Source organism: Camelus bactrianus, chromosome 21, assembly GCF_048773025.1.
Source record: "Camelus bactrianus isolate YW-2024 breed Bactrian camel chromosome 21, ASM4877302v1, whole genome shotgun sequence".
Lineage (NCBI taxonomy): Eukaryota > Metazoa > Chordata > Mammalia > Artiodactyla > Camelidae > Camelus > Camelus bactrianus.
Window position 1 is genome coordinate 5,467,404 of NC_133559.1, and position 12,638 is coordinate 5,480,041.

Genomic DNA, 12,638 nt, shown 5'->3' on the forward strand with positions numbered 1-12,638 from the left:
TAAAAATTGAGAATATGGGAATTGCTTGGTGCCTGGTACCTGGTGCCTCATGTAATGCTGTTGGAATGCATTGCCATTTTTGAAGACCTTCAGGCAATAAGGGCAGAGCAGGTGCCGAGTATCCTCATGGATCATCCGAAAATGGACATCTACCTCAGAGTAGAGTGAGGAGCGATATTGACACACCTGAGTCACATAAGAGGGAAAGTAAGCTAAGAGTGAAGTGAACAACTGAGGCCTTAAAAAAGAGGTAGCAACAAAAATGTTAAAATATGAAAAAAATTTTCCTAAATGTATAGAAATCAAATTATTTTTCTGACTTTGTAATGCAGGGCTATGTCTGTGATAAATTCAGCTGTGAATTAAGACAAAGCTGGGGAAGGACAGGAAAGTCTGAGAACAATCTGCACTCTTAGACCAAGAGGAGTAAAACTTGTTCCTGTCCATCTCCAAAGGGCACGTTCAGGAGACAGACACTCCCTGAGTACACGTGTATGCTCCCTGACTGAGTTCCTTGGCTGGGTACATGCACATATTCCTTTATGTTTTCTTCCTGCACAGAAAATCCTGAAAACAGAACCTGTGTCTACTATTTCTCCTGTATCTCCTCAGTGTTCCTACAACTGAGTATATGCAATTAGGCAGTGTTCATTCTTTGTATTCAGCCTGAGAGCAAAATGGCTAAAGCTCCCTGGAGAAAAAGGCAATACCTGGCAAACATAAGGCATCTCTCCAGGCTTATGAGTATCCTTCATATGCTGGAGAAACAGTGGCTCACTCTCAAACGCCCACTCACAGATCTTGCACTTGGCTGTAAGAAGAAAAATAATCAATAAATCCACCTGAAAGTAAGACCAAAGTCCTGCTGACTCATAGTCTTAAATAGTCAGTAAATCATTAAGTCTCTTCTATTCTTTCTTTAAAACGGTTCCATCTTAACCTCTGGGTTGCAGGTAACAACTATCCTTTTGTCTCTAGCTCAGACTTCTTTACCAAAACGCCATTCTAGATTTTGACCCCTCTATAAGACTTTTTAAACTGAATATTCTACCATCAACTGTAACTTAATTCAGTACTCTTCTGTTTCCCACTGCTTCCCTTCTTAAATCCCTACCTCCCCGGGAGCTCAAAAGTCAGGCGTTACCTGACTCCAAACCCCTGGATCCTGTCACCATCATTTCAAAATGCATCCAGGAACTGTCACTTCTCCATTCTCACAGGCAAAAACGTGGCAGAAGCCCATATGACTTCCTATTGCTCATCAGCTGGCTTCTAATACCTCCTGTGTCTCCAATAAATACAGTATCTGTTCTTTACATGTCATTGCCAAATGAATTTTAAAAAAAATACTACATTACTTCATTCCTCTGCTCAAGGAAAGACAATGGTTATCTCCTATGAATAATTCAATATTTACTGAACATTTACTAGAGTATAAATAAGGATTTGTCCTCAAAAGACTATAAACATGAACAGAACTTCTTGCTTTGTTATGAATTATTGTGTTTAGTATTAACAAATCTGAGATAATTATACTTTAAAATTAGCCATTTTACCAAGCTTTTATAAGGCTACAATTCTAAATTTTTGGCAAAAATTTTAACTGCTACATATTTTGAATTATACAGGCAAAATAAAGATAATTATTTGTATTTTTCTTACTATAACTGATGTTTCACAAATATGGAAATTGTAAATTTGAAGCTCTAAGCATTTATTTATTAGACAATGTTCAACCCCTGCCCCTCCAAAAGATGAGTGAAGTTGAAACGAATCTGGGATCCAGGGAAGAGATCTTAAGGAACCCAAGTATCCCCTGAAACTACCTGAAAAAGTAAAATCTGTATCTTTCTGGGAAGTTTTGTGTTTTTTCTCAAAGGTGTCTACAATCCATTTAAAACCACTGCCTACAGGTACATTAGGTGCTAGCGGGACAAAGTGAAGAAACAAACAATTCTGCTTAGAATGAGGAAAAGCTGATACATAAGATGAACCTTGAAAGAATAGTGGTTTGCCAGACAGAGGAGCCAAGCGAAGAACACGAGCAAAGATGTGGGAGTATGGGAGTGTGTGACATGTTTGGGAAAGAGTAACTAGTGGCGTAACAATATGTTCTCCGGTTTCTCCCCCCTTACCTCTCAATTCAATTTGCTCATCTTCTTTAATTTTTTCTTTTCTAGAACACTTTTAAGCATTGGTGTTTCTTAACCTTCTGGCCAAGCCTTTTCTTATTCTTTGTTTTCCCTGGGCAATCCCATTTAGCTGCAAAGGCTTTCCTACAACCTGCATCAATTCTACTGTTACAGCTGCCACATAACGTCAATTATAACATTTATTAAGCAATTTTAAATGCATATATGCCATGCTAAGATTTATTATCTCATATCAAAAAAGTCAGTTGAGAAAGGAACCTTAGACATCAGTGGATTTAAGAGATCTCTAGTAACCTTTCATACTTGTTCTACAGGGTAAGGAGCTGGTGTGGAAAAAGACTCAAGAGGGAGAATTAGCTGATTTTCCAAAGTGGCTGTCCTAACACAGTCCCTACCAGCACTGTCACGCACCTCCTTAGCTCCTACCACAGTCTCTTTTTTTTTTGAAGTGACTGTATTTTTTTTAACTGAAGTATTAGTCAATTTACAATGTTGTGTCAATTCCTGGTGTACTATTTCAATCATACATACATTCATTTTCATACTTTTTCATTATAGATTACTAAAAGATATTGAATATAGTTACCTGTGCTATACAGTATAAACATGTTGTTTATCTATTTTATATACAGTAGTTAGTACCTGTAAGTCTCGAACTCCCAATTTATCCCTTCCCACCCCCTTTCCCCGAGTAACCATAAAGCTGTTTTTTTTTTCCCCCTAATAAATCTGTTTTCTACGTCTGCCACCACGGTCTCTTGCTTTGAGAGAACAGGCATGAACTGCTATCATTTCTGCTTCCTGGTCTCCAAGTTTGGAAGGATAGATTCCCTATGCCATCTAAGGCTCATCCAACCTCATCATTCCATGCATTCCAAGACTTTATCAAGCAATTAGTTCTCCCTTTCTTGAGTCTTTTTCCACACAGGATCCTCCCAACATTTGAACACGATTAAGCACCCTGAAGCATCACTTCCTCAAGCCTACCTCTTCCTCGGTCTACTGCCCTTAAACAAGTCTGAAGAAAAACACAATGCTATTAAAATTACACTGTTACCATAATTAAATATGATGATACATTGATGTTTTGGATACAATTCAGGAAACTTGAAAATGAACGAGGTATTAGATGACATTATGGATTTATGGTTAACTGTTAGGTTTTGAGAAAGATATTTTGGCTATGTATCAAAAAAAAGTCCTTATTTGTCAGCAACACATACTGAAGTATTTAGGGGTGGAAGTCATTATGTCTATAATCCTTTTTAGTTTTGAGAAAATAAGAGGAAAAAAATTCCCAAAACTAAAAAAAAAAGGACCCCAAAATATTAACATTAAAAACAGTCTACTTTTCATGCAGGATCTGTCAAAAAAGGGAGTTATAAAAAGAACCCGAGAATAAAACTGATATATACTGAAGTATAGATGAGATATTTACCTGTTTGAGTCAACAATTTCTCAGGTTTCTCATCAATGTAAATTTTAAGTCATAAGACACTCAAAAATTAAGTCAGGGATGAAACAGTGGTTAAGCCGAGAGAAAAAGATTCATGAGGTTCTGCACTGTTTTTTTCCCCCCAATTAGGAAAATTCTTTCTTATGTACAGTACATATATAAGCAGAGTAACAAAAACACCCCACCAGATTCTTTAAAAAAAAAAAAAAAAAAAAAGTTTTTCACTGGGAGCTGCAGATGAGAATTTGGGCTTCCCATCACTGACAGCAAGGAACTTTTTGGTTGTTCTGCCACTGCACTGTAGTATTATATGGTTGCTTCCAATACCTACTCCACTCACAAGCAAATGATTAAAATCTAGAGTTCCGCTGTCCAATACGGTAATCACCGGCGGTTAGTGAACACATGAAATGTGGTGAGCCCAAACTGAGATTTGCTGTGGTGTAATATACACACCAGATTTTTTAAAATCTGTTTTTTTTTTAACAGAGAAAAACAAAAGTAATGTTAAATATCTCATTAATTTAAAAAATTCGATTTCATGCTGAGATGATTTTGGCTCTATGAGTTAAATAAAATACACTATAAAATTAATTCCACCTTAAAAAAACTTTATTTCAAATTGCTACTAAAAAAAAATTAAAGTTACATATGTAGCTCACTGTATTTCTGATCAGCAGTAGTCTGAGCCACTCATGGCAATCCCATTTCCATTGCCAGTATGACCAAAGCCGAGGAGATATAAAGGGAAAACAATTCTGCCTTATAAGAAACAGATTCAGGAGAAGACACAGGAAGATATGGTCTCTTCTTAATCTGCAAAATTTTATGTCTGAATGTAATGCCTGAGACTAACACAGCCATCCTGCTATGAGCCAGAGACAAGAGAACTGCTGAGAAGTAGAAGACTCAAATCCTGGGCTTGAAGCCTGCTCCACCTTGGGTCCTCTCAGTTAAATGTTGCATTAATACATGTCCTTAACCTTTCCATTTGCAGTCCAGATTTTTAATTTGCAGCAAAAGCATCAATGTGCATATTTCTGTCTTTATGTGTTTGCTCATGCTGTTTCCCATCACCTAAAACTTTTCTTACTACTTTCCATCTAAAATCCTTCTTGTATTTAAAGACCCTAAAAGTTTATGCATTAATTCTGTGAAATCTGGCCACAAAGATCTTTTCCTTCTCTGACAGCATAAAATGCATATGTTTATAATAAATATACTGTCTTATTCTCACATTTTCCTATAGTTACACAATTTCTGTCTCTTCAACAAAACTAGAAATCCCTTAAAGGACACAGGAAATATTTGGACTCAAATCCTCATAACATCACTTTATTAGAGATGTATGCTCTTAAGCAAATGACTTAATAAAGTCAGGCTTTTAAGAAAATAAGAGTAAATGAAGTAAGGAACTGACTATGAATATGCCAAGAACTTTCTTGACACTGTTACTCAAATATAAACAAACATAATGGGCCACCCCCAATGCTTCACTGAATGAAGAACAAAGTTTAAGTACAACCCTAGAGTTTAAGAACTTTCAAACTTACTAGTCGATTCGTAAGGACTATGAACATTTTCCAAGTGGCACTGGAGCTGGAAGGGAGTGGAAAACTGACGATAACAGTGCTGGCAGATAGTATGACCATCCACCTCACCATTTTGCTGATCAAGTTCTACGTGGTGTTTCATATGATTCATAAATCTGTAGCACAGAAAAGTACAGAAAACATAAAAAATCAGAAGTCTTGGAGTAATGTAACAGAGGAATCACAGAACAAGACATTATGTTACTACCCACCTCCTGCCCAACTTCCTCTGTTTGGGGCAGTCCTTTTCTGAGCCCCAAACTGAGAGTTCTTGAAACTTTTCTGGGGAAGGAGATGCACTGGTCTCACTCTACCCAAAGTTGTCTTTTATTTATTAACACAATCTCCTTCCACAGTACTAGTTATTGATTTCATAATGATACTCCTTAGCCAGACAGGGTAACAGTTAGCACTATTCTTCAAACTGAAAAATTTAAAACATGTAAGACCCTTTCAGCCTTCAATGTCCAAGGTAACCTCCAAGGATCTTCAACACTTACCGAATGTTGTTTTTTAGCCTTTTGGTACAATGTGGGCATCGGAAAGATGTGGCGACCTTAGGGAAGTTTGTGAGCTGGGCTACTTTGCCACCGTCCCTTCCATAGTAGAAGTCATCCACTAGCATAATAAGTTTGGTCTGGACGGCATCACCCACATTCTCATTTGGCTCTGGTACTTTGGTAGGTGGTGACAGAGCAGGAATAGGTGTAGAAGAGGGTGTGGAAGCAACAGGAGCTGTTTTCTCAGGGGATGGGGGCTTTGCTGCTGATGGGACACTGGGTTCTGAATCCAGAGACTTTCCTTTCTTCTGGTATTCAACCATTTCTGGGCAACAGTACTATAAAGAGAGAAGACATCTGATCGTCCTGGTTCTCCTGGGGGTTGGGATGTGCTAACTCCCCAACTTCACTAACATTCCTGGGTAACAGTCTGGTTCTAAGTATTTTCAGCCAGCTTTCACCCTGCGGTTTTCTACAATGTTTCCAGGTTTTACTCTTTTCTCCTGTGTGTGTGTATGTGTGTTTATAACCATATGCCACTCCAAACACCACACTTTGTAGTTCTCCCTGTCTTAGACCCTTTAACCACTCGCTAGCATAATCTGGCTCTGAGCTCCCTGGCAGGAAGAAGCCCCAGCCTTTACATCTGGACTAAAACCAAAAACCCAAAAGGCTAGAACTGGAAACCGGTTAACAGCTCCCGTTCAGCCAACGACACAAGAAACAGAAAGCGAACTGAGGCCAACCCGGTTTGAGTTTTGATTATCCAACTAAACTGTCCTCCTGTGCAATTTTAAAACCTACTTACAACTAAGAAATCAAGGTCACATATGTTATCTATTTGAGGGTCTTTAAATGTAACCTATCACATTCCAGAGTACATTCTAAAACAGGCCAAAGAAGAAGTAACCCTTTGAAAAGCTTACAAGTCATTTCAGAGCTCTTGCTTCACAAGCTCCCAAAACTACAGGGCCATTTAAGCTGGATCCCATCACAGGCAGTATCACTTACACACATGTGACCTCTCAAAGCTTCAGTAACACGGAATTGAGCATTACACCGTGGACATATCTTCCGTCCACCATCCTGGAGGTCAAACACTGGGATGGAAGAGGTCACTAGAAGAAGTGAGAACATCGATAAAATTAGTTAAGATGATACTGGAAAAAGATGACTGGCCTTTTGGAAAAAAGTTAAACACTCCCGAAGGGGCATATTCAGGTTGATAAGCAAGCATGAGAAATCACTATGAGGCACGTTCCTTTTATTATTCTTTGAACTCTAGGCAGGAGCCAGCAAGTTATAGCTCAATGACCAAATCCACCCAGCTGCCAGTTTCTGTCTGGCTCATGAATTAAGAATGGCTTTTACAATTTCTTCTTTAATTGTGGTAATAAATATGTAACAAAAAAAATTACCCTTAACCATTTTCAGGTGTTCAGTTCAGCCGTTAAGCACATGCAGTTTTGTATAAGCACTCCAGAACCCTCTTCCTCTGGCAAAACTAAAACGCTATACCTACTGAGCAACAATTCCCCATTACCCCCTCCTCCTAGACTCTAGCAGCCACCATTCTACTTTCTGTCTCTGAGACTGACTACTCTAGGTACCTCATGAAAGTGGAATTGTACAATTGTCCTCTTGTGACTGTCTTATTTCACTCAGCATAATGTCCTCAAGGTTCATCAATGCTGTAGCATGTATCAGAATTTCCTTTTAAAGACTAAATAATATGCTGCTGTATGTAAACACCATATTTTATTTGTCCATTCATCAGCTGATAGACATCTACGATGCTTCTACCTTTTGACTATTGTGAATAATGCTGCTGTGAACATGGGGGGTATAAATATCCATTTGGGTCCCTGCTTTCAATTCTTCTGGGTATATACCCTGAAATGAAATTGCTAGAACAGATGGTAATTTCATATTTCATCTTTTGAGGGACCATCACACCATTTTACATTCTTACCAGCAATGCACAAAGGTTCCAATTTCTCTACATCCTCATCAACACGTTATTTTCTGTTTTTTTGGGTAAGAGCCACCCTAATGAGTGTGAAGTGATATCTCACTGTGGTTTTGATCTGCATTTCCCTAACGATTAGTGATGTTTAGCATCTTTTTGGATGTTTAATGGCCATCTGTATATCTTTTTTTGAGAAATCTCTATTCAACGCCTTTGCCCATTTTTAAATTGGGTTTTTGTTCTTTTGTTGTTGAGTTACAGAAGTTCTTTATATATTCTGGATATTAAGCCCTTATCAGATAAATGCCTTACAAATATTTCCTCTCATTTAGTGGGTCGTCTTTTCACTCACTTGGTAAGTGTCCTTTGATGTCCTAAAGCTTCAAATTTTGATGTAGTCCCATTTATCTACTTCTTCTTTTGTTGCTCATGCTTTTGGTGTCATATGCAAGAAATCACTGCCAAATCCAATGTCATAAAGGTTTTCCCCTGTGTTTTCTTCTAAGAGTTTTATGGCTTTTAGTCCTTTTGTTTAGGTTTCTAACTCATTGAGTTAGTTTCTGTATACACTGTATGGTAGGGCCCAACTTCATTTTTTTGCATGTAGATATCCAGTTTTCCCAAAATTGTTTAAGGTTTCACATTTTTAAAGGGTTGAAACAAAAGCAAAAGAGTAATATTTTCTGACACACGAAAACTATATGAAATTCAAAATCCCGAGTCCATTAATAGTTGCGGTGGAGAATGGTCACATTTATTCACATATCGCCCATGGCTGCGTGTGTTCACAATGGCGGGGCAGCTGCAGCAGAGACCATACTGCACATAAAGCCTCAGCTATTTACTATCTGGTCCTTTACCTAAAAGGCTTGCCAACCCCTGCTCGAGACCGTTGAAGACCCTTATGCACATACCCTCCTACACCTGAAAACCTCTTTACCAAATCCTGACAGGGCATGTGCTTTAAAGTATTGTTCAGAAATCCACCTCCCCCATGAATATCTTTTGATTATCCCGCCCATCTCTGATCAATCGATCCATTTCACTAACCTCCAAAGCACAATTAACACAGAACTCCTTCTGGCCGATTCAGTTATACCTTTCACAAGTGGCAATCCCCTTTACTACACTAAACTTTCTGTGAGAACAGACTGCAGCAACTACATCCTATCTTATCTCTCTATTTCATAGTATAGAGTTCTGATACAACAAACATTTTATTTTCTTGAAATGACTGGCTGCTCAGTCTTTTGGGTTATGGTACCTTTCATTGAAGCCTCAGGTCCGCTGGTTCTTTGAGAGCCATGGGCAGAGCTGTTGTTGGATACCACCAATGGCCCTGCGCTCTGGCCCAGGGAAGGGATGGTGTTGAGAGTATTCACCAGTTTGGCCACTTCATTGCTATTTTCACCTGTAACCCCAGGTCGCTTCACGGTGACAAAGCTGGCAATGCTCACTGCAGGTGGAGAAGGGAAGGAAGGAGCTATGTTGGCCAAGTGATAATTACCTGTTCTTTGCCTGTCACCACAACCCAGCTCTGCCATCTCCTCTTCCCAAGCCTCACCTAGCTTGGGATTCGGGGTCTGGCTGGATTGGCCTGGAGATTGAACGGCAAGCTGCCCCAGGGAGGTCGGCTGCGTGGCAGTGGGAGTGGTGGAAGTGCTGGGAGTGGACTTGGTCTGCTGAGACTGGGACTGTGGGACGGTGCTTCGAATGGTGAGAGTGGCTGGGATGACGGTGGTGAAGGTGTTGGTGGTGGGCCGCACAGGCATGGTGGAGCCTGGCCTCACAGGGGTCATCTGAGAGAACACTTGTGGGACTCCAACTGTTGGCTTAACAAACTGGGTACCTGGGGCTTCAAAAAAGAGACAAAGAAAAGTACCAAATCTTAGTCAGTGAGCTGATCTATAATACATTCCCCTTGTCTTTACTGAAAATACGGAAATAGGAAAAGATTACTTCCCCAAACTGATTGGTAACCATCAGGTTACCAAGGGGAGCAGAGATTCCAATGTCTAAGACAACAGGTGACCCAACCTGATAAAAGAAATCAGCCTCAGTAATCAGCCCAAAAAACATTATGTTGAAAGAAGATTCCCATCAAATCCTCCCCAAATACCTTATCACATTGCCTTTTCTATTCCAAGAATAAAATCAGAGACAGTTTGACCTTGGTACTAGAAGAGAATAGATAGGTATGGAGTGGGAAGCAGTGTGGGTATATGTAGGCCAAAGGGCAGAGCTGGTCCTGAAAACAGCGATCTTTCTTTCTAAGAATACTAAAGGAGTCTTCCATTCTCTTATATAAACTCAAATAGAAGACAGACTATGCCATTCTACTAGAATGTTCCAAAGTCTCTTGGCTCAACTATAGACAATTCCACTGACACATATTTAAGAGATATCAGAACTAGACAGGATAAACTCATCAGACTGCCCCTAACTCCCCTGTAAGTGGGTAGGAGGTATAGATGAAACAAGATTGGCCTTAAGTTGCTAATTACTGAAGCTGGTTTGGGTACATGGCCAAAAGCCTATGAGCTCTGAGAATAACAACAAAACTTAGGAAGACAAGCTACAGAGATACCCCTACTGCAACCAAATTAAGATAATTCTTTTTTGGCCTAAATTCTAGTAAACTAACAGACACTAAATAAAGAACTGGAGGAAAATTTTTAAGATTTTTAAAAATTATCTTTCAAATCAGTTTCTCAAAGAAAAATATACTAACCAGTCATTGGAATATTTATCCTCAAAGGGTATGCCATTTGTTTAAATTTGTACCCAAAATCTATGTTATAAAATTAAAGCAAAATAAACTTCATAATCTCATCATGTGAGTGAGTAGACTTACAAGGAATAGAGAATTTGGAGTTTGCGTTAATAATTTCTTTCAGGATAACAAACTTAATACAACTGAATAAAACAGCAGAAACAGAAAAATTGACTATATAAACCCTGTTTTACTACCTCATGATGGGTGGTAAGAAGTTAAAGAGAAAAATAAAAACACCACCCTGGCCAAAGGTTAGAAAGGTTTTTGGGGGAGGGTATAGCGCAGTGGTAAAGTGTATGCCTAGCATGCACAAGGCCCTGGTTTCAATATCTAGTACCTCCATCAAAAATAGTAAACAAACAAACCTAATTGCTTCCTCCCCACAAAAATAAATAATATTTTTAAAAAGAAAGTTTTTAAAAATTGGAGCTTAAATCAGTATGATTTTTGTATTTTTAGATTTTCCTTAAATACATTTTTTAAATGACCTTGAGTTACTTTGAGACAACAAAAACAAATCTTCTGGATGACAGTTTATTCCAAATGGATAGACATTTTTCCTTACCTGGGACTAATGTAATTGGTCTAACTGTTTGGCCTTGCTGTACGTTCAGCACAATCCCAACCTGATTCATTGCATTTTGTACAGGCCGGACATTTCTTACGGGAAATCCCTGCATTAAAAAGCAAAATGGTCTTTAACATGGAGATAAGCTAATACTAGCAGAGACTGCGGTAAGCCCTACCATCCAAAAAAATTTCCATACTCTTACCTAATGGTTCTCTCTCTAGAACTAGAGTTTTAAATGACTTAGATGGAGAAATTTTGGAATTTTAGCAAACTTTTCAGTGACAAGTATTAAAACTGGAGAATGAGCTTTGGTACATGTGGACAAAAAGGAAACCTACTTCCTGTCTTAAGAGAACCTCAGCTTAAAAAAACTCATCAAAACTTATCCATTGACTGGCCCCTAAATTGGTAAAGGCATAGAAGGGGGAAAATGACAGTAACAGTATTCACTGAAGTGATTCAACATACAATTTTAAGAAATTGTTTCCAAAGTTCACTTCAAAGGCCAAATACCTCTGGGAAGTTTGTAAGAGAAGGCAGACAAAAGTATTTGCCTTTACATTCCACATTCAGCATTAGGCTTTCAGCCCCAATTCACATTACATATCAAACAAGTCATCTTCATTCTCTTCCAAAGATCTCCCTGCAATTCATCAATTTCAGACATAGATTTCCAAAAGTCAGCTAATTCACCACCATTTTAATAAAAATAGCCCAAGCAAAGGGTAAGAAGCCTTGAGGGCCAAGTGTTAAGGCTTCCTAATCCAAGCTTCCCACTCATTTCTATTCAGACCTCAATCAAATTACTTAATAGCCCTCCAGAGGTATAAAGAAGAAATTACCCAGCTATATGCTATACTGGGCCTTCTACTAAAGTCAGCATCAAATTAAAAAGTAGCAAATAAGAAAGCCAGGCCAAAAGACAGGACCTGGAACCACTTCTAATGATGCTAAAGACTCAAGTAAGAGCCTTCAAAGGTTCATGTAGTCTTTCTGTCCTTCTCTACCAGGTCCCACAATTCAGAGTCCTACTTACCTGTGTAGTGATGAATATTGGTTGTGAGGCCACAGGCGAACTAGTCACATGATTGGCATTCTGCATGACCTGGACAGGCCTTAATACTGGTTGAGTGACCATTGTACCCAGACTGGGGGTTGGATTCTGGGTTAGGATGAGTGGCTGTCCACCTTGTTGGACCAAAGAATTGCCAGCTAAAGGATAAAAGGAAGAAGGAAAAAAACCAATGTAAGAGAAGACAAACGCACAATTTATAAGCAACACAATACTCTTAGGTAAGAAATGGCACCCCACATATCAAGATATCCAAGACTGTCACTCACCTCTCAGGTTTAATGCCCTCAAACTCACCAAAAATTTAAGCTTCACCCAAATCTACAACTAATACAGAAAAATGCAGGTAGGGGAAGCTCACTAAAATCTCCCCCATATACCTTAACTAGGGATGCCTTTACACAGCAAGACTTCTACATGGCTATGACTTTCACTCTGATGGCTTAAGTGACCACACACAATCTCTCCATACCAAACTAGCAAAACAAAGTAACATAGTTCTTTCTCCATATTTTAACTAGCTAAAGCCCATTTTATTGAAATATAATT

The 12,638-nt window shown here is 38.8% G+C and overlaps 1 protein-coding gene across 7 annotated transcripts in view; it reads right to left on the minus strand.

The window, feature by feature from the left end:
• The window catches only part of POGZ (pogo transposable element derived with ZNF domain), a 40,655-nt gene that overhangs the window by 8,099 nt on the left and 19,918 nt on the right, over window positions 1-12,638 (minus strand). For 5 of the 7 annotated variants that reach the window (XM_074349419.1, XM_074349416.1, XM_074349418.1 and 2 more), the window contains 9 exons: window positions 12,054-12,229; window positions 11,012-11,120; window positions 9,235-9,525; window positions 8,935-9,153; window positions 6,713-6,819; window positions 5,702-6,039; window positions 5,163-5,317; window positions 711-811; window positions 40-186 (listed from right to left, as the gene is read on the minus strand). In XM_074349419.1, coding sequence (XP_074205520.1) covers window positions 40-186; window positions 711-811; window positions 5,163-5,317; window positions 5,702-6,039; window positions 6,713-6,819; window positions 8,935-9,153; window positions 9,235-9,525; window positions 11,012-11,120; window positions 12,054-12,229 — 1,643 coding nt within the window. The remainder of the gene's footprint in view (window positions 1-39; window positions 187-710; window positions 812-5,162; window positions 5,318-5,701; window positions 6,040-6,712; window positions 6,820-8,934; window positions 9,154-9,234; window positions 9,526-11,011; window positions 11,121-12,053; window positions 12,230-12,638) is intronic. The other 2 variants (XM_074349420.1, XM_074349421.1) reach the window with 2 other exon arrangements.